Below are 27,411 nucleotides of genomic sequence, written 5' to 3'. Positions count from 1 at the left end.
TTGCTTCTGAACATAATCAAATACTATAATCTTTCTGGAAAAAAATGACATGTACTCGTTGTTGTTGTTGTCGTTGTTGTTGTTAGTACTGTAGAGCCAAAACAGTTATGAGAGACCGATCTGCTTTTTTTTTGGTTTGTGCGTCATCACTGCAGTTATTCATGAGATTCCTGTTACATAAACGTTTTTTCTGATTGTGATTCATGGGTAGAAAAGAATTGAGCTGACTTCCAGACCCCAAGTGGCGCTTGCAGATCTGAGTTAGAAAAGGTGTTTTATAAACGTAGTTAATGTCATTTGGTTCTCTGAGCGGTGCACAATAAAATCTCAGTGCCTTTAGAGTTGATTCCAAGTTTCTTTTTCAGTTATGACTTCAGTTTGTCCAGTTATTGAAAGAACAATAACTTGTTTGTAGTTTATTCTTTATTGTAGTTTATTATTTATTATATAGTTAATTTAATCAACCAGGCGTACAGTTTAAAATAGAGTGCTTAGTCTATGGTCAACTGACTTTTTACAGCTTGCCAGGAGAGTTTGTGTGGTACCCAGGAGCAAGATGCAGGTCAGCAGGAAAATCTTTTCCTGGCTGCTAGTTTTTATTTGGTGCTCATATCCTTTCCCTGTCATGTTCAGCTTACTCTGCACATACCAAAACCACCTATCCACTAGAGAAAAGGGTGGCTAGGGAAAGCATCCACCACTGAAATGATATCAGCTGTTCTCTGAGCTTTTTTTTACAGAGAGGAGATAGCTGTGAGCATGCCTATGTGAGATATGTGCTAGGAAGCACCAAGACAACAGTGAGAGTGGTGATTAACCCTGCTGTGCATGTCTAGTTTAGTGCATGTATAGTATAGGTCAAGCAATGTATAGGATGTCACCTATGGCTAACAGGTTTCCTTTAGGCCAAACTGGCATTTGGACAAAACTAGGCTTTCTTGGTCTTTTGGAGAAGATGAGACCTTGTATTGGGTTAGCATGGCAAGGTTTTGGTGGTAAGTGGGACACCAGAGATGGCTTCTGTGAGAAGCTGTTAGAAGCTTCCCTCACATCCGTCAGAGCCAGTGCCACATAGCTCCAAGACGAACCCAGTGTTGGACAAGACACTGTCAACAACACTGGTAGCACCTCTGTGACAAAGTATTTAAAAAGAGGAAAAAGCCTTCTGCAGAACAGCAGCTAAAAGAGAGGAATGAGAGATAATATGTGAGAAAAACAACTCTGCAGACAGCAAGGTCAGTGAAGAAGGAGGGGGAGGAGATGTTTCAGGTGCTGGAGCTGAGATTTCCCTGCAGCTCATGGTGCACACCATGGTGAGGCAGCTGTGCCCCTGCAGCCCATGGAGGTCCACAGGAGACCTGTAGCCTGCAGAGAACCCCACACTGGAGCAGGTGGATGCCCAAAGGAGGCTGTGAGCCTGTGGGAAGCCCACACTGGAGTAGGCTCCTGGCAAGACCTGTGGCCTCCTGGAGAGAAGAGCCCCATTCTGGAGCAGATTTGCTGGTAGGGCTTGTGACCCCATACAAAAAGCCCACACTGGAGCAGTCTGCTCCCAACAGACTGCATCCCATGAAAGAGACCCATGCTGGAGAAGTTTGTGAAGAACTGCAGCTTGTGGGAAGGACCCAAGCTGGAAAAGTTAGTGGAGCACTGTCTCCTGTGGAAGGGACCCCACATTGGATCAAGGGAAAAGCGTGAGAACTCCTCCTCCTGAGGAAGAAGGAATAGCAGAGACCACAAGTTGATTTCAGCTCCCATTCCCAGTCACTTCATGCTACTGTGTGGGAGGAGGTAGAGAAAAGTTGGAGTGAAGTTGAGCCTGGAAAAAGGGAAGGGTTGGGAGAAGATGTTTTAAGGTTTGGTTTTATTTCTCATCATCCTATTCTAATTTGATTGATAATAAATTAAACTAATTTCTCCAAGTTGAGTCTGTTTGGCCCATGATGATAAGGGGTGGGTGATTTCTCTCTGTCCTTATCTAGACCATGACCTTCCTCTTCTATTTTCTCCCCTGTCCTGATGAGAAAGGAAGTGGCGGAGTGTCCTTTAGTGGGCACCTGGCATCCAACCAGGGTAAGCCCACCACATGTGTAGCTCAATGTCACTCCGCTACTGTAACCAGTATCAAACGTTCCATAGCTTTCATGGACTCTAGTAAGTAGTTTCAGTCTCTCACTTTTCTAATCCTATTATTCAATATGTAAATATCTACAGCTAATGAACTTACAGTACAAATTATGCAGCCTTCAGGCTCTGTATTTTCATGAGCAGCATAACATCTCAGTATTAGCAGGTAAAGTTTGTTATTTAATGCTTTAAGCGCTGTGTCTGATTGCATCCCCAAATCATGGATGGAAGCATCAACATGACATAAACTACATCTGCAAAAAGAGAGCCAGACTGAGAGGCAAACCTTACCACGAGCATTATAAATGAAAGTGCTTCCAGCTATTTAATTTAAAACGTTGGGCTGTTCATTTCATCCCAATTCAGCCAGAGCAAGTTGAAATCAGACTGGTTTATTATTTAATGCACAGAGCAAATTGAGTCTCTTTTCAGCAATGTTTTAAGAAAAATGTGATGGTACAAGCAGAACAATGTCCTTTCCCAGAGAGCATTCTGTACAAAAAGCCCATGATCACTAAACAGTTGAGAAGTTTCCAGCTGCCTGAACTTCTGAGGAAAAAAGTTTTAGATTTCAGATGCTATGTCCACTGTACAGCACAATGGCAATTTAGAAGAAAAATTTGAGGAGATAAATGAAAGTCTGGATAGATAGGGTCTGAACTCAAATTTCAGAATGCAGCCCTTAAAGATAAATTCCTTGATTATCTGAGGGAGCCCATAAATGAATATGTTTCCAAGTAGACAAATTCCAGCCTTTAACAGGGCTTTGTAAAGCTAGTAGACTAAGAAAATGTTGCTGAAAACTTGACCTACTTAAAAAAAAAAAATATGGCTTTTTCAAGGAATATGGAGGTAATACAGAAAATACGTAGATAACTGAAAAGGAGTAAGAAAGCCCCTGACATACTTCTTTCAGGAACGGGTAAAATTTCTTGTCAAAGAATTTACTGTCATCAATATTCACAAATCAGAATGTCAAAAATCTTTTGAAGGAAAAAAAACCAGATAGACAATACATTAAGAAAAAAATTATGGTTGTTATACATGAGATGCCCCCCATGTGTCAGAAGTCATCTTTCCCTTTACAATAATTGGTCTTAAACTGCAATTATTTTTGGGATGTTTTTTGCCTGCCAGCAGCACCAGGAATAAGCATAATGCACAAGGCTACAATCACTTAATGCACAGTGAGAGTTTTCAAGGCCCAAAGGTGACATGACTGGTTTGCTGCAACACTCCCTTATAGTAATGGCTTAATAAGCAAAAACCTAACGTTGTCTGCAGGGAACAGAAGGACAGAGAACAGAAGGATATAGAAACCTAGCAGTAGGCTTTGTGCTCTCCTTTTATGTTAATGATTTTGGTGTTGAACTTGTTTTGAGAAGGCAGCACCGTATTTACAGCATTATGCATCTAAAACAAATAGTGATGATTGGTTTCAGGGACATTTGCATCTTCCCCTAAAGCCTGAGGTGGTGTGGGGCTGCCTCCCTGAAAGTAGTGCCAAGCAGGAAGTATGAATCTGGAAGGGACAGTTCCCTTTCTCACTGCTCTCGGCACAAGGACTCCAGGTCCTCTCATTGTCCAATTACTTTTTTTGTTACATAGGGTTAATTAGTAATGGAGCAAGTGGAGAGTTGGTGCTCTGTGCCGTGGATTAACTGTATTTTAGTTGTGGCAACAGAACAAATAGAACTAGTCAAATTACATCATGGCTCTACTTTCTTGAAAAAGACCTTTCAGTTTATGGGTCTCTGGGCCCAAATGAAATGCAGAATTACCCACTGCATATTTACATATTTATTTTTTGCTGGTTGAGTGGTAATGAAGTGGTGTTGTAAACGAAGTTTAATAAAGCGTGACCTGAGGTAAAAATGCTTCTGAGACAGCCACATGGTTACAAATGAAGTTTAATACAGCCTGACCTCGGAGAAAATGCTTCTGAGATAGCCACATTGACTGAAACTTTTGTCAGCCAGTCATGTCCCCCCTGTTTAAAAGTCTTACCTGGTTTACAAAACTCTATTCTGTGCACAAATTATCTTTCATTTTCTTATCTGAAAGCTCTTGAAAGAATCTGTAAAAGTACATTTTAGACAAAACAGTTTGAAAACCCTTTTGTTTCCTCTTGGAGGTCTTCATGGTATTCTACTTACTACTCTTCTTAGGTACAGCTTGCTTTTGCTAATAGGCTCAAATAAACCTTTCCATTTATAGTATAATTGACTTCCCTTTCTTAAAATATAAGAATGCTGTGCTTACTTTTTTGTCTAAAAACCATCTCACACTTTTTGAAACTTCAGTATTTTTCATAAAGAATAAAGCCTCCACAGTGAAAATGTAGATAGGAGAAGAACAAAAGGGAGACATGTACATCTGGAAACCATGACTTTATACTTTGTCTTGCAATATGCAAAATTCATGTTCTTCTCCTCAAGAAATTTTTCTTTTCATATTCAGACTTCTGTGTCTTTTTGTGCCTTATAAGTTAATAACCAATTCTGTGACCTCATTTTCTGGGGAATCTGGAGAAGCTCCAGTGTGCGGGCGGGAAGGCATGTCTGAAGGTCAGCTTCGTGAAGCAGAGTTCTCACCAATGCTAGATCAGGATGGCCACAGCTTTTTTCTACAGAATTCTATAGATTTTCTATAGATTACAGCCTGGTCCTTCATCTCCAGAGTTCTTGAAGTTGTACTGTGAGTGTATTTTCTATTGGAAACTGTGACTTTCTGAGACAAGATTGGTTTAAACAAATGTCCTGAAACAGCAGTTGAGAGGATGGAAGCTGTGATTTTTAGAACAACCCAGGTCACTGTTCTTGTGCAAATTTATGGATTTTATCATTAGCTTCAGAAATTCACAGGAGAGAAGAATTCAAGTAATGAAATACAGAAAGTACTGACCAAAATCAAGAGGCCTTTTAAAGTACAGAGGACACTGATGGGAGGCTTTGTTATTTAAAGGTCTGCATTTCCCTATGTCTTCTCTGCAGGAAGAATGAATAAGGTGAGATGGGGGAAATGGATGACAGCCAAAGCCTTGTCAAATGCTCTGAATCAAATGCTGCCACTGTGATATGTCCCAGACAGCTGAGCAGTGCACTGGAGGCACCCATGAAGGTGCAGTGGTAGGAAGCAACGTGTCTGTGCTACTGCAGAAGTTGGTGTGGGTGGTGAGGAAGGTAACAGGAGTCCAGGGAAAATAAGGTGGTGGTAGTGTAGAGCCCCAAGAGGAAAAAAGCCAAAGTTACTGACTGTAGCTGTTGGCAATGTACATAACTGATTGGGTAGGAGCCAGCCCTTAATGTGCAGCAATTCATCTCAGCCTGAGGAAGATGGAACAAATGAATTACACCTTGAAGGTGCCTGTTCCTCTCCATTGCAGACATCTAAACTTAGTTGCCCTGAATCACACCTGTGGTGTCTGCTCCTTGGGAGTAAGCCTTCAGGGAACTTCTCAGGATCAGTGGGCTTAGAGACATGATAATGCCAGTGTTTTGATACAGATATAGTGGCCTGCCAGTATCCAGCAGGGGAAACTAGGTCAGATACCTGTCACATATCTATAAAATACTCAAGATAAACCTCTCTGTTTGCTCTCTGTCCAGTATTATCTATAGATTTATATTAATAGATCTGTGGATTGCAAGAGCATCCCCAGTACTGGGGAAGTATAAAGTATACAACTAACAGAATTGCGTGACAACTGAAAATTTCCATTCTAAAACCCCTAAGCTGTGGAATAGATTAATGTTTCTGCAGTTTTTCCATTATTTAACATTTTCTGTTCTTTAATGTTTTGACTGGGAATTGATGACTGCTTGCCATGCCGATTTACATTTCCATCTTGGGCTGGTTTTTTGTCTGTCTTGTGAAAGGAAACACAATGTATGTCTCTCACTAATGCGTTGTTCCAGCCAAAAGGCACAATATGAAAATGATTTGGGAAAGGTGAGCGCGTTAGAGTTTTGGGAAAGAGGGGAATTTAGAATGATAGTGAGGAAGTCTAAGAGGACAAAATGTGGAGGCATATACACATTAAATCATGGCAGATAGAAAAGCCCCCTTCTCACTGTGTAACTCCCACTGTAAAAATCTGAGTGTAAAATCTCTTTGGAAATACAAAACAAGCCCTTGACATCTTGAAACAATTGTTTTGTATTTATGGAGAATGTCTTAACAGAATGAAGGAAAGGAGAAAGACAAGGAATTAATAATCACTAGTATAGATTAGACTCAGCAAAGAGTTTTAGCTGAGGAAAGAGGGAAACATTTTGAATATGTGAAAATATGTCATTTAAACAGATTCAGTATTAAATACCTGATATAAAAATGCTATGCTAGTTGTTATAAAGGCTACCTTTACAAAAGAGAAAACAGATATAATCCAGTAACGTACCAAAACATGCTATTTTGTATGGACAGTTTTTTAAACTAAATAAAAGTGAAAATTTTCATGTGTTTCCTGACAAATTTTTAGAAATCTTGTTCAATTTGGTCTATTTTCATATAATTTATTCAGTGTGGTGTTGCAGCAAAATACTTTTCTCTCTTAAATGGCATCACAGCCAATCACTGGAATGTTCATAGAGGAATAACTATGCCTCCCTAGCAAAAGCTTTTATAGGCTGACTATCTTCTTAATTAATTCCATAGATTACTTGTAAGGCACCAAGGATATTTTCCATTAGACAATATGTCACATAAAAGAAAACCTCATTTCCCAAGCTCATGACTAGATTCCTGCTGCAGAAATGATCTAACAAAAGCCTTTGCAATCAGGGTCTCTGCACCAGCATTTTATTTCCTGTGACTACAGAAAAGTAAAATTAGATCAACAGCCTGGGACATAGTGCTGGGCCACAGTTTGGTTCAGGTCTCATCAGGATATACATGGATATGAACGCATTACTTGCCCTTTTATTCCTTATCCCATATTCAGAGATTATCACAGTCAGTTCCTAAAACTCCTAAAACTAAAATGGGAACATGAATATGTGTCAGGTTTTCTTAAATACCTAGAATTTGTGCACTGTCAACAAACTATTACCAATATCTAAAAGCACTGATCTCTTTCATTGTGTTACTCTTGAGTTCCTAGCCTCTTGTAAATTGAGTCGTTTTGAGTGTATGCCTCTAACAAAGGGAAGATGTATTTCTGCAGCTAAATTTTGATCTTGAAGCCTATAAAAACTGACAATCTCAGAAAGCAATTTTAGGTAAAATAATAACATATTCCACAGTAAGTGCTGCATACAGATACTGTTGAAAACTCCTAAAATCACCTCTGAAGGATATTGGATGTGTTTGAAGAAACTTATGCTTTTAATACCACTTTTGTCTGAGTTCTCTGTTATTTTTATCAAACAGCTCTTGATCGACTTTAGCGTGATGAAAGCAAAATGTGTGTGGACGGATGTGGACAAAGAGTTTAAGTAAGGAACAATTTCTGCCTTCTTGACAGGACTTATTGCAGTAATATCCTCATGAGAGCATAATGTAGGGCTTCTCCTTTTATCCTGGACTAGGCACTCTCAGCCACTCATATATTCCTTACAGCCCCACATGCCAAGTCCTAGAATGGGGTTAGATAGGATCTAGTGTGGTGTTAGATAGGATCTGACCTAAACCTCCTTTGCTACAATTTAATCCAGTTATTTCTTGTTTGATTGAGAAGGAAAATGGAGTGCTGTTCATTCTCTTCCTCTTCATAACTATTTTTTACTTATTTTTAAAATGTTACTGTGGTCTCTGCTTAGCATTTTTTGTGTGTTGAATTCCATCTGTGTTTTAAACAATCTTTTTCCCCTAGGTCAAGTTTCCCAAAACTCTTTATCATTCTTATTTTCTTGCTCCAATCTTTCTTTAATTAATCCATCTATTTCTTATTCAAGCTGTACTTTACCCCCCAGCTGAATAGCTACACACACTAAAGGACTAGGGAATTTGAGTCCTGTATGCTCGTAATTTGATTTTTTTTTTAATCTTTGCGCATCTTACCCTAGTCTGGCTTCTGTTGCTGACTTCTCCTCTTGATTCTAATGGTGATCTTCTGCATTTAAGTCTCAGCCACCTCTCTATCTTCTGTGCTACAAGAATGTGTTTGTCAGACACTAGATTGTCACATGAGAAGCCATTTACCTAAGCACAGAGCATGGTTTTCCCCTTCCCCATTTTCCTTTGCTCTTCATTATACATTAAAAATATTCATATGTTAGATAAGTGCATCACTTTAGGCACTTGGTGACATTTCCAACATTAGACTTTCTATTTTCTTGTCAGTGTTGCTGTCACTGCGCTTTCCACCTCCCATGTACAGTGGTGGTGATTGCTCAATTGTTACCCAGGACTCTTTCCTTATTAGTATTTTGATATTTTCCTGTTAACCTTTCATATTTTAAAGGGGAAATGACACCTGTGTTAGATGAGCTCTTCACTTAAAATCTGCCAGAAAAAAATATTTTAAAGCTTTCATTTTTCTCCCATTTTGTGCTTAAATACTATCTGGACAAAGCAAGAATTCCCACATTCTTGTTCCCTTGGTAATTTGGGAAATATTGTATATGTATCTTTTATACAAGGTTCCTCCAGTTCGAAAGTTAAGATGACTTCCTGTTACTTTTTGAAACTGAATTTATAAAAAATAGAGATCTCTAATTTGTTGTGCTCCTGAGGCTGCCATTGGCAGAGATCTGGCATTGGAGCTGCCTCCATTGTACATCACACACAGCCAGAGCTATGGGCAGGACTAGTTGCCTTCTGTGGTGATGAGAGGAACCTGATGAGAGAAATGTGACTTTGATTAGGAGATAAGCAAGCCAGATGCAGATGGGATTCTGGAGGAGGAAACAAATCTACCACTGAGAGAAGTATTTGTCAGTTGTGTTTCTGGATGTGTGTGTAAGGCACAGAAAGGGGAAGAGGGAGTTGCTTTAAAATATTATGCTGCAGATATTAGTTAATTTTTATGATTTTTCTTTCCTTTTTTGAAGAGCAATATGGCAATTGTGGACAGGAGGGCATTAACATTATTTTAGAAAAGAAATTCACTGGCTGTGTCACTGTGATGATAACAATTCAGTTCAAAACTTTCAGTCTCTACTACCAAGAACCAGGAGATGTATGTGACATACAATTTTAGTATCATTTCTTCCCTAACCAATTCACCACTCTGCTCTGACATTCCAAAGAGGTTATGCATGACAGTGTATGTGTGCTTGTATAGCACAAGGAATTACAGTGACTCTGCAAAGCTGCATCAAATGATGCAAAGTATATTTCTACACTGCATTTCTTGGACATGCTGGATGTTTTATTTTAAATATTTGGCAGGAACAACAGCCTGAGGTATATGTGCAGTTATAGTACCCTAAAAGGTGGCTTGTTGAGGTGGTGTTCTGCAATTTGCAAAATTTTTCCCATTGTCTAGTGATGTAGCACTAATGGAATTTCCCCCCAATTTTAAAATATCTTTTATAATATTTATTGGGCCAAAAATGCTGTGTTTTTAAGAAAATTCCTTTCAGCAGAATTATTATTATTATCTATAGAGCCATTGATGTGTGAGCCATATTGATTTACATCAAAAATTATCGAGTGGAATTATAATTTTCCTGTCGGGAAGTCTTGTAATAGAAGAAAATGTCTGTAATAGTGCATCTATAAAGAGCTTGAAAAACTGGGATTATTAAGTGAAGTGAGACCTTAATTTTATTTCCATGTTACATTTTTACACTTCTCTGTAGAAGAGAAAGAAACAGATTGCTGTAAGCATACTCATTCCAGAGCTACAATAGATGAGAATTTCAATTCTACTCCAAAATTTCACACTGAATAAAAGGATCTGAATAGTACCACAGAGCTAAAAACTCTTTCTTAACTTCTGTTTCACTTTTGGACTGTGAAGTCTCTGCTGCAGCTCTGAGAGGCACAGTCCTTATGGAAAATCAGAAAAAAAAAAAAGAATCTAGAAATATTTATCTGTCAATGGATAAAAAAGAGACTTGTGCTTTTGTAAGCTGAACAGGCTGCCTTTTGTTAGCTAGGGACTTCTTAAAGACAATAATATTTTTTTATCTCTAGAGAAGGACATTATTGTCTATTAAGCAAAGAATCTTCATTACAGCAGTTTCCATGGTACAACTGAATTTGGAGAGGGGAATTCTTTGCCAGTGTATGTGTTACTTGTGGCCTACATTTCACAGCATCATAAGGATCTGAAAACCCAATAGGTTTCAGCAAACAATTTCAGGATTAGTAATACCACTTTGCAACATATGCAATCAGATCAAAACTAACGTTATCTCATGTGATGGTGATGTTGTCTTTCGAGAAAGAGAAGATTTGTTTGTTTTCTGCAACTCCTCTCATTAAATCTGCATGTAAGAGCTTTGACTTAGGAGAGAAAATCATCTCTGTGCTCTATCACATTTATCTGAACCGTTAAGATACATAAGATAAGCTCCATCTGGTGCTGCTCTGCTCTTGTGTGTCATACAGGAGGTGTTTTCATCCAGCACCTTATGTCAGTAGGCACACTGGGAACAGCAGTAATTGATCAATAGAAGAGCTCATGTTTAGGCGTCTGCCTTGACAATTCATTGTGCCATGTATGGGCATTGCTTTATCACAACAAATTAGAACAGTCCAAAGCTAAATCATAATTTGTCCTTGTCATACCTCAACCTTGTTTCATTTAAAGCATGTCCAACAAATGAAGGGATTTGCAAAGAGGTGCACAAAGGATCCAGTATTTTCCCTTCTTAGTTTAGAGACGTTGTGTATTTCAACTTCATCTTGTCTCCAGTTAGATTCTAATTACTCTATCTTTGCTTAGAAAAGTGGGTTTTTCTTCTGTTTATGATGTGTGGGTTTTTAACACCAGATGATCTAGTTACATTCAGAGGTCAAATAACTTTGAGCTTAGCAGAGCAGACAGGTGAAAAATCATGTAGACCATCAATTATTAGAAATTTCCACTCTGCACTAAACCATGAGATTTCTTTTTATGATGAACATGAAACTGCGGCTTGCTGAAGACAGCACATTAAGATGGATTTGCCTTTATCTCTTGGGGTTTTGTATTTAATTTTTGGGGGAAGTCTTACACAGTCTGAGCATGGCTTGAGATTTAAAAGAAGGTCAATTTCTCTAATTTTAATTTGAATCGTGAACGGAATAGTAGTAATCAAGCCTATTCTCACCATCATATTTTGCTTTGGAATGAGCTTCCCTTTCATGTAGTAATGGTGTTGTATCTGAAGAGATGGCTGCTCTACCATATGCTTTGGCATATTTACAAGACAACTTTCCTTGTAAAATTTTGTTTACATGCTTTTAGTGTATCAGATCACTTGAGTACCTTAGTTAGACTATACAGAATGCAATTGCTCAGAAATCCACATCTTATTAAAGAAATATAACTACTGTATAACAGGTTGTATAAAGGGGAAGAAGGAAGGGAAAATGGCTTGCTCAGGTCTCTGCCTTTAGATGAGGCAGGCAGAAAAGTTTTGCAGCAATGATTTGAACAATGTGAAATGAATTATCAGAAGATGGCTCCTCAAACTCTTTCCGGTTCTAATAATCCTTGCAAGATAAGTAAGGCGCAGAAAATTGATATATGAGTCGAGCGAACAAGCATTTGATTTGCCCAGACTAGCAGAGTTTATGGGTAACTGTAACTGGTAGAGTTGTGAGTGATTCACATTCTTCACATGCATCTTTCCCCTTCATTTAACTGGATCTTGGTTTTTCTTTGGTGCTTTTTCCCTGGAAAATGAGAACCTGCATTAAGTCTGAGAAGGAGCAGTCAGAGTGCTCTTCTGTGACTTCCCTGCAGAGCAGAGACTTGTGTTTGTCCTGCACAGCCAGGCATGGTGCAGAAACCCACCCAGGTGTTGCCAGCTGACTTTGTAGGTATTCTAGTCATGTCAGCATGGGACAGCACCTGAGATAACAAGCCATGCTAACAAGCATGTGTATTACCCCACTGCTTCCCATATGGCATGGGCTAACACCTCTGCCTATAATTACTCATGTGGTGGATTTGTAGCTGGCTTAAAGAACTTGAGGCTTCCTTGTGTCATGTGGACTGAACTGAACTGACAGTGACATTAAGAGTAGTCTCTTCCTCAGCTGTGCTCTTGTTGAGCTCATGCATGTCTCCCTTTAGAAAGAATTTTGAATCGTGCCATCAGATACAGAGGTGTACAGAGGGGTGTACAGCTCACTGCATCCTGGAAAGTGTGGACACTGAAAACACTTTGGAGTCTACTCTGATAGTCATATATGTATTTGTTGTCTTCCTTGACCATATGATCTGAGAAACAAGACTCTGAAGAGGGACTTGAGCAACCAAAGAGCTTCACACTGCTGGAGCATGGGCAGGTGCTCGGAACTCGGGTTGCTGCCAACACTTCTGCATCCACAGGGAAGTTCAGCTGTGGCCTTTCTGTCCAGAGACCCTCTGGTGCCCAGGGGGGTTGCAAGGTCTCCAGCCACGGAGATATTCAAGACCCCACAAAACACTCTGGTTGTCCCTGCTTAGAGCAGGAGATTTGACTAGATGGCCTCTATTATTCTATGATGCAATAAGCAGCTTATTCAGTTTTCTCTAGGTTAGTCATATGAAAAAGCTATCATAAGCCTGCCTGCACTTTTTGTGTGTTTGATTGATTATTATGTTTGTGAAATTAGCTGTTGGACAAAAAATAAAACGCCTTTTTCTTTACTAAAGTAATGTTTTTCCAATAAGCCTCTAAAAGGAAACATGAATATTTAATAGACAATTCATTAAATGTAAGTATTTTCTACTTCAAAAAATGGTTAATAAGAAATAAATCCATATTGGAAAAATATCAGTTTTATATTTTTCACTTGGGATAAATCACAAAGGAAGCTGCCTTATAAAATGTAGTACAATTGTGTGATATATTTTTAGTGGCCTGTGATGCCAAAAGAAAAGAATGTATTTAAGAGGCCTTTCTTTGGCCAATAGAACAGTCAAAAAGATTTGATGATCTCAACTACCACTCTATAAAGTATTAAATTTTTTAATCTAAAATTGGAGCCCATAACTGATGTTTCATGTAAAGAGACAATGTCAAATACTGTTTTCCTAAGTAACAATGCATTACTCTGCCCAGAGATTTTAGCTATCTGCATTTTTAAATCTGCAAATAATGAGTTCACAAGTTTATAGTAATTTTCCAGTCCAGAGGAATTAAAAGATATTTGTCAGATAAATTCCATATTATTAGCTATTTTGTCACAGAGATCTTACCCATATGGGTTAAACCTGTATTCATTCAGTATTTGCTGATGGAATTATCAAGAAATGTTTTATCATTACCTCACAGTCAGATCAAACTTTTCCATTAAGACAGTCATGCTGCAGGTATTTCTAAATCTTTTCTCTCGGAAGTGCAGTCCAAGTCAGAGGATATTGTTTCCATGGTTGATTTACTACATCTAAGTTGCCTTACTGTAAGATCTATTCTGCAGATTTAGATGGCATTAGTTGGAATTAAAGACTTCCTTCTGATGTCGTTTCTTATCTTAAAGGAATTTGTGCTTCTCTACTGCAGATTGTGAGGTCATCATTGCGCAGTAAATTTGAGCAGTGGTGAGATAGTATTTGCATTTTACTTCTACTCAAGTAACCTGCCCTGTTCTTGAAGCTGTCCTTCCACTCACATATGTTTTGTCTACGTAGAAGGGCATTTGCAAGCATTTCCCCTTGTTCTGTTCCAGAACGGAGATCCTGTCAAATGCTGCCAGAAATTAAGCACTGTAACTATGACACCTGCTCTGAGCTGGATTAGATGACACATTGCCAGAATGCTGGCAGTAAGCAGCCACCTGCCTGCATTACTAACTCCACTGAAGCAGAACCTCTGCAAGTACTTTACAAAGTAAAAACAAAGCTTTACTTCATCATCACATTTTGTCATGAGATTTCACATAAAAATCATTCTGAATTGTAATCACGTACCTCTGTCTCCTTACATCAAGTTATTCTACATTTCACGTGTCAGTGTCCTCAGGTCAAAATTGCTTTTATCAACAGCTTCCTATATTTTAGGTAAGGCTATCTTTTTTATTCTTATTTTCATCCTTACTGCTTTTGCTCTACACTTTCTAGCAAGTCAAAGACTTCTTAATATCCTAATTAAAATGTGAACAATATATTCTCCTTTTCACTAAACCTGTGCTTTGATTGAAAGTACATGTGTGAAAGATATTGGCACTGTTATTCATTAGGTTCCTCAGAAGCATGAATGTGGAGGCTGAAGTTTGTGAGTATGCAATATTTTCCCTGAAACCAGACATATATTGACAGTATCTAAATAATTGCCCAGTGGTAATGTATACACTGGAAAAGTATTGGCAGAATACACCTTCTATTTTTCCAGTTCTTTGGAATTACCCCCGTGAATTTACATTTACTTTGGTTTTGCAGAGGAAGAACAGTTTAATCAACTAAAATTTACTGGGTTTTGTTTTTCCACTTAATTCACTCCACATGGCAAATCAATCTGTGCTGTTAAGTAATTCTCAAAAACAGTGGAGCCCGTGGTAGTTACTATTTACTACTCTGCACTCAGACATCATGCAGAGCTAGATTACAGAGAGAATTGTTACTAGAGGAAGTATGTTGGTTTTGTCTCCTTTTCTGTTTTTGCCTGCATTATGGTCTTACCAGAAATTAGCTATATTTGCCAAAATGTAGAGAACTGTTTCTGTTCTGGCTTTTTAACTTGCCTTATAGGATCTTCCTAAAGTAGGTAACATTAATTCTAGTTGTTGAATCTGTTTCAAAGTCTTACTTATTTCATTTTACTTTTATGAGGAAGGCTTTTAAACGTGAAGAGAGACCCAGACTTGAGTAATTTGCTCTTAAATAATTATAGGGAAAACACCTTAATGGATCCTGACTTTTTTTTGCCCTATTGTTTTGCATACATGAATGAAAACCTGCCTAGTAAGCTCAAGGTAAATAAACAATGGCACCATTCAACTGGAGACACTGTGATTTTATCCTTCTTCAAGGTTATATACTGTGAATAGGTTTTCTCAAATTTCTTAACTTTTAGACTTAAGAAATGCTTGTATTGAGGTGTGTACCTACATCTGCTTTTGTCTTGAAATGACTTGACAATATTATTGATAATGAACTAAAATTAGCTAGGCGGAGGAGAATGTTTAAGAAGGTTTTTGACAAAAGACAAGGCTAATCTTTAGCCTTGATCCTGGAAGGCAGCCTGCAAATACAGCAAAATAAGGGCTTTTCAAGAGACATTCCATGTCAGCATACTCTGCTTCTATTCAGACTAACAATGATAAGTTCAGGATGAGCAGAGTCAGGTCAACAATGAATATATATATATATATATATATATATATATATATGTATATATTTAGATCCTGCCATCAAAAGGCATTAGAATGCTTGCAGGAATACATGGGAGCTCAGTAGCCGGGACTTAACCAGCAGTTAGCACCACTCTGTGCCTGCTTTAGGAGGAGAATGACAACCTGACCCTTACAAACTTTCCTCGACCTAGTTGATGACTGTAACTCATCAAAGCAGGTGTTTCTGCTTTTGGAGTTACCTAAATGGCCCATGCTTTAGTCTCTTCCACTCCTTATACAGTGACACTGGAGAAGAAAATGTGGCTTTGTTTTTAAATCTGTTTGTGGTTGATTGGATGTCCTTGGGAAATAGCAATGGCTTCGTAAACTTAATGGTAAAATGGAAAGGTAGCCTTGCCAGAAGGGCAGGTCTATAATATGTGGACCTATAGTACTGCCTGTATTCAAGGACTGGCAGCAATGATACAGTACTAATGATGTTTGTCAGTGAAGCCATGATGTATTTTAACTGTCTGTAACCCAGACTCTGATGATCTGAATTCTACCCTACAAACCTATTTCGAAGATTATGGTTCAATCAAACTAAATAAGCCTTGCTACAGCCTCTCAATGAGAACACAATTAAATACAGTTCTTGTAATAAATAAGGGGTTTTTAAAGAAAAACAAGTCTAGAAAGTGGTAGTTTTAAGCCAAGATTTCTCTATGAGGGAAGAGAGCAGTTCTTCAATAGAAAATATTCTTTTCTCAAGCCAGTTTCAGTCAGTGGGTTGCCCAAAGGCTGTGAAATCTCTGCCTGTGGAGATATTCACTACTCAATGGGACAAGCCCCTGTCTGAGCAGGCTGATCTAAGTTAACCCCGCCTTAGCCAGAGGCTTAACCCAGGTGAACCCTAGAGGTCCCTTCCACCCTAGATGAGTACAGTTGTCTGATTCTGCTAAGTCTCTTGTCTCCCTGGCTTTACACTATTCTGAAGACCACCAAGAAAGTTGTTAGTGACCAGAAGAAAATCCATTTTTTTATGGATAGGTCAATTCCAAACATTTATTCCATTTCTGTGTTTGCTAAGTGTTTTATCTCATTGGTCTGCCCCCTTAATTCCTCTGCTCTTCTTTCTTCATCATCTGGACATCACTTTATAGCAGATTGCTCATGTCAATAGTTGTCTTATTTAAGTTTCCAAGGGGAGTAATGTTACATTGATTTTTGTTTGCATGTTCCCATAATGTGAAATTGAGTTTACTTCTCCAAATCATTTAACGAACCAAACCTTGAAAGTCAATTACAACAAAAGAATGCTCCTCTAGTCTCAGTGGAAACATTTATAAGATGAAGGAAATTGAGTCTAAATACTAACCTAACCATGAAAGTTTAGGAGATTCCATTCACTAAAGTATTTTTGTAAGGAAGATGGTCTTCATGCTATCTTTTTTCCAGATATTTTGGTTAGCTATTTACTCCTTAGATTAGGTGAATGTGACATTTCATTCAATTCATCCTCCCTCTGGATTTTTTATTCTCTTTCCAGTCGTGTTTTTCCCAGCCTTGCCTAGTGCTTTCCTTTATGAACGTTTAACATGAGCAAACCCAAGAGAAAGGGATTTTCATATGAATAATTTAGTATTATTATTTCTTTTTTTCTGAATATAACTGAGCCTGCCAAATATATTTTGATTAGATTTTCTGTTGGTTAGATCTTCTGTTGGCAAAGCTGATTATCATTTTGAAAACATTTTGATGTGCTAACACTGCAAGATATTGAGTAGAAAAATACTCTTTAAACATCTGTGTTGTGATAACTATTTGGAAATTTTTCATGTTTCTGCATGAAAACATGTAACACGTAAGGTACTGCATTTAAATAATGTTCACTTGTGAAACAGCATCTTCACAAGTCATGTTTGGCTCCCATATCTAGTACGGCTTAAAGTACAATGTGCTGGAAAATACCTATAAACTTCCTGTTTAACAGCCATCACTAAGTTTATAAGCTGTTTTTAATAAATTTCCCCAGTTTCTCAGTTTTTATTGGTGTATCAGTACTGTAGTTTCTTTCTGTATACTGGGCTTCTTAGATGGTTCTTTTGAGTTTTGGTAGATTTTGCTCTTTTTTGTTTTTTAATCCAAGTTGTTTATGATAAAACTGCCAGTCCACTGCTGACTTAACCTCACCTTTGAGAGAGCAGTTTGCAGGAGATTTTTAGAGTAACAGAATTTAGTTTTGGTTTTGTGGTATCTACTTGCTGAAGTCTCATGGGAAAATAAAAGCTAATTTTTGAAATGTACCTATAAAGAAAAACATCATTAAAGCCTGAATTAGAATCCATTAAATTCAGTGGAAAGAATGCAAGTGAATTCATTGTCTCTGAAGCAAGTCTCTTGGGGGCATTTTGTTGCTGTTCTATCATTTTGTATTGAAATATTTTTCAGCAATTCATCTGCAAAGAAGATTTTTTTCCTTCAGTTTTTAGCACCAGAAAGTCACTCATTCCTTTATATGTTAAATCCATTTTTGCAGCCCATTAGTACTTTGAGTACAAATATTTCTCTGTCTCCATTATGGTCCAATACTATATTTGTTTAAAAGTGTTAACTCTATAGTCATTGGGTTGGGGGTTTGGGTTTTTGAGGGGGGTTTTTTCCTTTGTTTTTGTTTTGGGGTTTTTGTTGTTGTTTGTTTGTTTTGGTTTGTTTTGGATTGGTTTGGTTTTTTGGTTTTTGGGGTTTTTTTGATGAGCTAAAGAAAATCATATATATATATCTTAACTGTTGGAGATTGCATTCCTATCATGTCACAAACTAGTAATAATTTTTTAGCTACTCTGAGGACATGGACATGCAAATTCAGTAATTTCAGCATCTATCAGGATAGTGGATGGAGAGTGTAAAAAGTAAAAATGTCAGCCTCCCACCCATACAGTCACAGTAGTTTCCAGATAAGCAATACTAGATTTAAGAGCTCCTCGTAAGTTGTAACCAAGAATTATTGTGAGCAACAATTAACCAAGAATTTATGTGAGCAACATTGAATAAAAGACAATGTCTAAAAAAACAGAGGAACCCTCCCCAAAGCTAACTAACAATTTTCTTGCCTGGTTTTCTGTCGTCATACTTTCCTTTTCTCATACTAAGTACACCTCTGCCTATTTCTTGGAATATCATCCACTTGTTTGTCTAAAATTGTATTGTATGTAACTTTATGAACAATTCATTTTTATTCATTAGAATTTGAACATTTCATCTTCCAGTATTATCATGTGGCTCTCTGTGTTCTCACATCAGCTTCAGCCAAACCTGCTGTAGAGCACTTGTCTTGTAGAGCACTGTGTCTCCTTCTGAGTGCAAACAGAGCTAAATTCCTCCTTTTCTCCTCTTTGCTACACATCCTCCTGTCTTTGCCAGACAGCTTCCTGTTAGGTAGCAGCCATGCTGATGTGCATGCCCTGCATAAAGTTCTCTTCATGTTATGTACAGTCAGCTAACCCATGGATGCATCTGTCAGCCCTCCATGTCCTCTTTTCCATGTAAACGAAGCACATGCAGGCCAGAAGGGAGTCACAGCATGGCTTTCAGGAGAGCAGAAGAAAAATGAGTTGACAAAATATTGATACAACATTTGAGGAAGAATCAGGAATTGGGAAGGGTGACACATCACATTGACCACTGACTATGATTTCTTTCTTTTTTATTTGAAATAGTAAGCCCTGGTGGCTGTATTGTTTTTCTTTTGCAGTCATCCCTAACAAACAGTGACATCATCTTTGTGAAACTGCACGCCCCCTGGGAGGTCCTGGGCAAATATGCTGAACTAATGAATGTAAGAATGCCTTTCAGGTAGGTGTAGTTGTATTTTGTCTCAACCTCCAAAGCCACACTATACTGTAAAGTAAATGTGATAATAACACCAAAATGCCTATAGAAAAGCTCTTCTATAAGATGCCACACACCTTTAGAAAATATAAATGGAGTCCCTTAGATACCACGTTCATTGCTGTTTATTGTTAAAGCCTACAATTTCAGTACAATACTGGTTTGAGATGGGCTGTAGCAGTGCAGCTGTTTTCATGGGGTGTTCTGTCCTTAGGCCCTTTAACCCCTTCAGTGCTGGAGCCCCCTGCATACTTGTGCGCTGCTGTTTTTTAAATGGACATTTTATTGAAATCAATGGGAGGTCAAGAAGATCCAGGTACGTAAGGCAGCACAGAAAGTGCATGTCTGTTTGACGTATCTGGTATGCACCTGTAAGTTGCTTGTACAGTATGGAATTAGTATTACATGAATACGTATAAATAAGTATCCCATCTAATAGGAAAACGATTTAAGCAATAAATGCTTTTTTCTGCTGAGAAAGTAGAGAAATTATATTAAATGCTACTGATAACCAGATTAATTCCACGTTGAAATTCAGACTATTTTTATAATTGATTAAATATTATTTGCATGTGGGTCTATGAAATTTTCTATGTAAAATACCGTATTTACTCTGTTGGTTATCAGAACTTTTAAAGTAGCATAAAGACTTCCACTGGAACTGACCACAACCCATGAACTGAGAGGCCTTGATTCTTCTTTCACTTAGCAGGGTTTGTAACATAAAGCTCCATTAATTTTAATGGAATTACTCCTGAACAAGAAAAGGATCAGACCCAGAATAGTGAGCTGGTGCCTTTGTAGGATTCCTTCCATTTTTTCTTACCTAAGTATGAAAAATGCCTCTGGTATGAGACACTGCGCAGCAATAGAGAACTCAGAAGGAAAACTGGAGATGTATAAATGACAAAATTGCAGCCTTATTTTGTATTTATTTTGTTTTCATTTTCACAGCAAATCTTCAACTGTTCTTCCTTACGCTTTTAGTGCTAAAGAGAAAATTCCAAAAGCAATCACAATTCATTGCAGGATAGTAATATTCTTTTTTTAAAGTGTTCTGGAAACAATGGGTTAGGCCAAAAGTGTGCCTTCTCTGACTTCTGTGGCATTCCTTGAGATGGACCTGCTCTAGCAAATGAGTAAGGTCTCATGATTCAGAAATACACCAGGAACTCTGAATTTAGTCATGGAGCAGCTTTTTCTATCCTGATCACTCAGCAGATAGCAAAGTCTGCGTCACACAGATTATATAGAAAGCTTTGAAAATACTGAGGGTTTCTTGACCTGCTTCAGGATCATGGCTTCATTCTTTCCACATCCATAGAAAGAGAATTATTACAGCATTGTTAACAGGAAATCATGGTAATTCACTAGTGACTGCTGGGCAAGCTCTTCAATTTCATTCTAAAAACAACAGTACAGTTTATCATTTCAAAAAATTTTACGACATGTCCACAAGTCTAGATGGTATGTTTCCAGATGCCTTTGTCTAAGCCCTTGTTTTAAGTGCTGCTGATTGTTTATTGCTCCTGATTATTCAGGCTGGAATTGTGCAAGGTCCATGCATCACTGGAGGAAATCCTTGGTGTTTCAAAGCAGGAGTGACAAAGTGGTGGATACCTCTGAACATTAGAAGCGAAATCAAGAAGTGGATGGCATCCTCAGAAACACTTAGCTTTGACCTTTCTCTGTACCTGCTGACTAGAGCAAGATAAATAACACTAACCAAAGAAGGCTGGCCAACATGAAATAGTTTAGAAAATTCTACCTCACCAGCATGATATGGACTCTGATAACAAAAATGTCAAAAAGTTCTGAAAATTAACTTGGAATACTAACCAAATTTGTTTATCATTTATAAAGCATCAGTGCTGTCTTATTTTAGAGGACTTGCTTCCAAGGCACTAACAGCATTCCTACACTACATCTGCTACAATATTTAGAGCATGTGTGGTGTAAGCCTTCATTTTCCAAAAGTGCTGCAGTTCTGCATCACACAATGGAGCCTCTCAGAATACACAAAAACCACCTTGATTTAACAATGACCTTCAGTGGATGACAATGTCAGCCTCTGGAGGGGGAAATCAGAGTTTGGTCAGGCACCCAGTTCTTCCAGTAAGGAGTATGAGTCCCAAATCCACACTCAAGAACCCTCAGATTTTCTTAACTCTCATGAAGATGTGGTCTCTGTGCTGAAGGCAGTGTCAGATCCTGACAGCTGTGGTATGATAGCCATCTATGAGAAGAACAAGAGCTGCCAGCACTGGAGAGGGACAGGAGGTGGACTCTGTCCTGGATCTACACATGGTGGTTAGGGGCTGCTCTGCACTGCAGAGCTGGTCAGGAGGCAGGCTGGGAGTGGGTTCAGCATGTGCCTGCTCGTGTTCCCTTGTCTGCTCACTTGCTCATCATTTGCTCTCACACACAGCTTATTGCACTGACAACAGAAACCAGCCTGTATGAGGGGCAGAGGGAGTGCTGAACACTTGGCGGGGTGCTGAGCACATGTGCATTTGCTTGTGTAGCCTATATTCTGTTTCTAGGGATGTTATCCCAACAGCAACCACTGACCCCGCTTGGTACTGCATGTGTTACAGCATAGTGCTGCATTAGATACAGCTTTCCTGGCTTTTCTAAGTAAATCCCCCTTGTGTTTCCCCAAATGCAGCCTTAATAATTCGTTAGTAGATGTCAGATACTTTATCCATATTTGTGTCAGTCCTAAAGAATTCCTGCAACAGTTCATGAACTTCTCTGAAATAGAAACATCTTTGGATCTCCATCTTTCACACATGACAAATAGCAGAAAAGGAGGAGGCAATGGAAAAATGATGACCTTCTAGCAGTTCAAATGCCACCAGTGTTTGTGTGGCTTCCTGTGACAGTTCTGTTAATCTCTCTTTTAGTCTCTTCCTCCACCTCTTACAGGCTTCTGTCTTCAATCTCCTTTCCTTCCTTGCTAGTTCATACTGTAACTGACGATGGGTTTTCTTCTCGACTGGCTTCATTTTTGCTGTTCTTCCAGGAGAAAAATCTATTACCTGCACCGCCGATACAAGTTCATGAATAGGTGAGTACAATTCTTATGCCAGTTGAGTTTATGTTCATTTGGACCCAGGAACAAAAATAACAGTTAAAGTCAAGCTGGAAGGAAAAGTTTATCATTTGTGTTTGTAGAAAGGATAAAGGGAGTGATTACACACTAGGACATCTGCAAAAAAAAACCAAGAGAAGTTGCATCTCACAGTCTTTAAAGAAATAGAAGTATGTTAGTACAAATGCTGCATCTCCTTTTCATGTAGTTCATTAGGGAGTTTCTTGGGGTTAGAGTACCACTGTTACAGGTTCATTTCCATGAACCTTGCTTACTTGTAATAGTGATGGCATTATTTATTTATTGCTTCCTCTATGAAGATGCTTAGTACTTTGTTGGTAGATAGGAAGGCAAAGAACCGAGCTTAAGAGATACGTATTTTCCAAGAATCTTTTAAGTGTTTTCACTCAATTATTAATATCTTTAAGGTTACACTTGATGCCCAGTTTATGTCTGACTTGCTGCAATGAAACTCTTTCCCTGCAGCAGTTTGTATTTTCTTCTTGATACCTTGGAAAATTAAACAAAAATATCTCCAAAATGCCTAAAAATTATACAGGCTTGGCAAAAACCAGATCATTTATATATCTACATTTATCTATCTCACTGTATGTGACATTTAATGCCATGGTACTGTTGATGCAGTTTTCAAAGGGGTCTAGCACCTGATCTACTCATTTATTGAGGTCAGTGGAAATATTGCCAAGAACCTCTAAGAGAGAAGAATTAAATTTGAAAAATCTGCATTTTGGAATAAACAGCCATACCATTTTGCACATAACATTGATACATTTACATCCATGGGATGATCACTCTGCAGTATGAGCATATTAAAAAGCATTTTGTATATTAAGTTATGTCTCGGCATGCTGGTGACTTGACAGTACCAGCATTGATATCACATTATAGAATTTGCCTTTTCATGTTAGTAAGCACCAAATGAGCACTTGCAGAGTTGAGACATTTTATCCCTCTTTGGCACAGGGTAACAGATGCACACAAATGTTGATGCTGCCCCACTTTCCATTCCCACCTTACAATAGATACTACAGTGGCCATTAGCTTTGGAATTGGTCTTGACTTTAAAGAAGATATGACTGCTTTGACTAAAGAAATAGATAGGAAGGAGAAGGTGAAGGTTCTATCATTTATATGTATTATATGAAGTTCTGCTTCATGTTCATTTTCTTACGAGTCAGGATGCAATTTGAAGTCAGTATGGGAAGAGGTATGATCCTTTTTCTGGTACTTAGTTCCTGAGTGATGAGAACACTTGGCTAAATTCCATTTTTATGTTCAGATCTATAAATAGCTACTTGAGGCAGAAAAGTTGTAACTGAATAGCCCCAGGGGGGAAGAAAGAAAACATATTCAGCTTTTTTTTAACTTACATGAAACTTAGATATATGGTTTCAATAAAAGTATCTATTTCCTCTACTCCTAGTTCAGTGTAGATTAAAGTACTTGAAGCCTTTGTCCATTTTTTTAATTAATACCAACATTATATTGACATTCAGGCAGAATTTATTTTAGAGTGGGGTTTAGTCATAAGGCAAAGCTCAGAGCAGGTCTCTTGCAATTTGTAAACCTGACTTGAATTTTCTCTCTGAAAAATTCTAGTGATCTCAAAACTTCAAATTACAAAACTCCCCTACTTTAAAGGAAAGGACAGGTATCAGGTATCTATACAGCACCTGCATCGTGGTTAGAAACTAAACTAATACAATAGCTAGCACCACAATATGCATAAAGTTCTATGAAAGCTGACCCACTCATAAAAATCAGTCTCAATTAAAAATTCTTTTTTAATTTTCCTAACTTTCCTTTGAAAAACAGTTCTATCCCTACCCCACTTTATGGTGAGAAAACAGTTTCTTTAAAATTATTTGAGAAACACTTTGTGTGAGTTAAACACAATATGTATCTTTAGGAAGAGGGTGCTGAGTAAAACTAGGTTTGGAGAGCTAGGGCAGGATTGGAGTGGGAGAGACTCTGAGACACTGTGAAGCAGCTCCCTCTACATCACTCCATGCACCCCATTGTTCCTGGGTAGGTCACACCGCTTTCCAACCCCCCTTCCCCTGTTCAGCTGAGTATGGGGAAAATGAGGCATGGATTAGCCATGAAGAAGTGATAAAAAAATAGATTTTTAACACTGTGTGTCTGTGTTTGTTAGCACCAACACCACTCTTTCAGCTTTTTCCTTTTGCAAGATGCTCCTGTACCATATGAAACTTGCACTGCTGACTGATGGCACTGTTGGAATGAGCTGGAATAAATTTTAAAATCTGGTCCTTTTTTTTTCCCAAGGAATTAACTAGGGGGCGTTGTTTTCCCTGCAGAAGGCTGTACTGCATGTTCTGTGCTTTGCAGTAAGGTTTTGCAACCTTCTCAGACCCGTTTGCCAGCAGGCTGACTGAGCATGCCAAGTAATCTGAGTCTTGGGAATGGCAAACCACTCAAATTCTGGGTACACTCAGTGAGAAGCCAGCATGAATAATGCATTGCTGTTAAGTGGGGAAAGCACTCGGTCCCTTTGTGCTGTGCTTGTGGGGTGTGATAAACCTGCAGTAGGCAGTATCTCATATGTGCACATTGACTTCCAGCATGAATGGGAAAAGACTGCAGATGGGCAGGGGTGTTAATAGCTTAGAGGATTCAAACGACTTTAATTAACAAGAATGGAACAGCATATTTAGAAAAAACCTCTTCCTGATTCCTCCTGCCTTTTTCATACCCAGACACACTAAGCCTGCTGAATGTACAGTAACACAGGGCTTATGGAATTTTCAGAGGAAAAAACAGAGACCAGAAGACAGGGATTTTCCTGTAGAGAACTTACTTTCCCTTGGCATTTCTATCAGTGGCTAGACAGACTAGCTCAAGGCTGTCAGGCTGGATGCTGCAGCTGGAGAGTTACAATTGGTCAGGCTCTTTAGAGCCCTGGGATCTGACATCTCACTTGCATTCAGCACAGACATTTGCAAACTACCTCCTCCTGTGCTCCAGACTGCTGGGTCAGTGCAAACACTGCCCATGGACAGTTTGTGATTAATTAAGCGTAAATCTTCTATTATGTTTACATACATATTACAGTTTTTCCAAACAGTCCTGATGATAAATTTGCACACGCATGCAACATCCAACACCCCTCACCCCATCATGCTGTTCCAGATTGGAAATGCATAAACGGGACCAAAACAGGTACAGCTGATTTAGGTACAATTTTGAAATGTGCTCATGTTTAAAAATGAGCATTAGCTTCCTTATCTGAGATAAAAATACCTGGTGGGAGAAGGCTGGATATTCCAGGAAACACTATACGTATTTTAAATGAAAGTATGTAGCATTTTCACATTCCTTCCCCATACATTCAGCTGCCTGGGTATGGGTTTTCCTCCCTCAAACTGACTGTGAAGAGGTATCAGCGTTTGTTGGTCATAGAGTTCTTACGTTGGCTCTGTCAAAACAACCAAAACAACAACACAAAACAAACAAAAAACCCCCAACCATATTTCCAGTCCTTGAGCTTTGTTCAGAACTGAACTTTCAGTTCAAAGGAAGTCAATTCTTGCCCTTTAAAAAACATTCTGGAAACGTTCATCCAGTGACTGAAGTATGGCCACACTCCACAATTTGTAGTCTGTGATTCTTGCAGGGATCAGTGGTTAGGACTTGGAGTTGCTAGGAACTTCTGAGAGAGTAGGGGTCATTGTGCTACACACATCTTAGCTTTCTTAGGTGTTTTTCATTATAACATTCTAGAATTTGGTTTCGATTGTCTTCTCCAATGAGCTCTGATTCTTCCCTTCATTTCACTGTGTATCTTTGCATGAGTGCACTTGTAGTTAAATCTGCCCTTTCTCCAGATCAATCGTTGTTTGCTTTCACCTTCCAAATGTAACAAGCTGCATAGCAGTCACCTGAAACCAGGGTTCTGGTTTCATGGAGGTTGTAGTATTGCAAGAAACTACAGTTGAATGAAATGAACAAAGCAGCCCATTTTTAAATAGCATCAATCACAAGGTAAGAATCCATACAGAGAGTACTAACGGGATGTAACTTGCTGGGGTTTAGCTGCCAAAAATCTTTGTCACAATCTGTTCTAATGTTTAGAGGGCAAAAATCTAGTATCAGTTAAGCCTGAATTTTAAGCTAACTGAAAATCTGAGAAATAAAGTTTTAGAGACATGACAAGCACTCACTGGGCTTACTAAGGCTTAGCATGTACCATCAGCATTGCTTTTCTGTTGAGACAAAATAAATGCTCCTCTGCAGAAAGCTCATTATTAATAATCAAGTTCAGCTTGTATAATTTGGTCTGCCTCAAAAAAAGTCAAAAGACATTGCGCCTTTTCTAGTTGTAAATATTAGGTGGCCTGGTTTGACAACATGTGCTTCATAATGTAGTGAAAAAACCATTATCTCAAGTGCTCATGCTTATCATGTGCTGCAGGATCGAGAAACAGATAAGCAGGTTCCGAGGATGGTTACCCAGAAAGCCAATGAAACTGGACAAGGAAACACTGCCAGATCTGGAGGAGAATGACTGCTATACTGCTCCATTCAGCCAACAAAGGATACATCAGTGAGTATTCTATCATATCTCAATTGCAAGATGAAAACTTTGCCTTCTGGATTCACCTTGGAAAAAATTGATTTCTTAGTTCATGTCTCAAGGACTAGTGCCTTCATATTAGTCGTTTTTCACTAAAAAGGGAGAGATAGCAAGTCTGCATTTCTATTAATTAAAGGTCTGGCTCAAAGCTAAAGGAAATCAATGGGAAAGTTCCTTTTAATTCACTGGAATTTCAATTATGTCCCTAAAGTAGTCAAATGGCTATTTTCTCTCAGGTCAGAATTGCAGCTGATCTTTTCCACTTAAAGATGTGATTCGAACTTCTTTTCTCAGCATTTCTATGTCTTTAGCATAATCAAAATTA

At 38.4% G+C, this 27,411-nt stretch overlaps 1 protein-coding gene across 8 annotated transcripts in view; it reads left to right on the top strand.

The window, feature by feature from the left end:
• The window catches only part of ANO4 (anoctamin 4), a 178,000-nt gene that overhangs the window by 88,399 nt on the left and 62,190 nt on the right, over window positions 1–27,411 (top strand). For 5 of the 8 annotated variants that reach the window (XM_032106517.1, XM_032106516.1, XM_032106512.1 and 2 more), the window contains 4 exons: window positions 19,238–19,338; window positions 19,589–19,690; window positions 22,400–22,444; window positions 26,925–27,056. In XM_032106517.1, the coding sequence (XP_031962408.1) occupies window positions 19,238–19,338; window positions 19,589–19,690; window positions 22,400–22,444; window positions 26,925–27,056 (380 nt within the window). Of the gene's footprint in view, window positions 1–19,237; window positions 19,339–19,588; window positions 19,691–22,337; window positions 22,445–26,924; window positions 27,057–27,411 lie in introns of those variants that run through there. The other 3 variants (XM_032106514.1, XM_032106520.1, XM_032106518.1) reach the window with 3 other exon arrangements.

Source organism: Corvus moneduloides, chromosome 4 (genome assembly GCF_009650955.1).
Source record: "Corvus moneduloides isolate bCorMon1 chromosome 4, bCorMon1.pri, whole genome shotgun sequence".
Taxonomy (NCBI): domain Eukaryota; kingdom Metazoa; phylum Chordata; class Aves; order Passeriformes; family Corvidae; genus Corvus; species Corvus moneduloides.
Note: the sequence above shows the minus strand (reverse complement) of the source record. Positions and strands in the feature narration are given on the sequence as shown.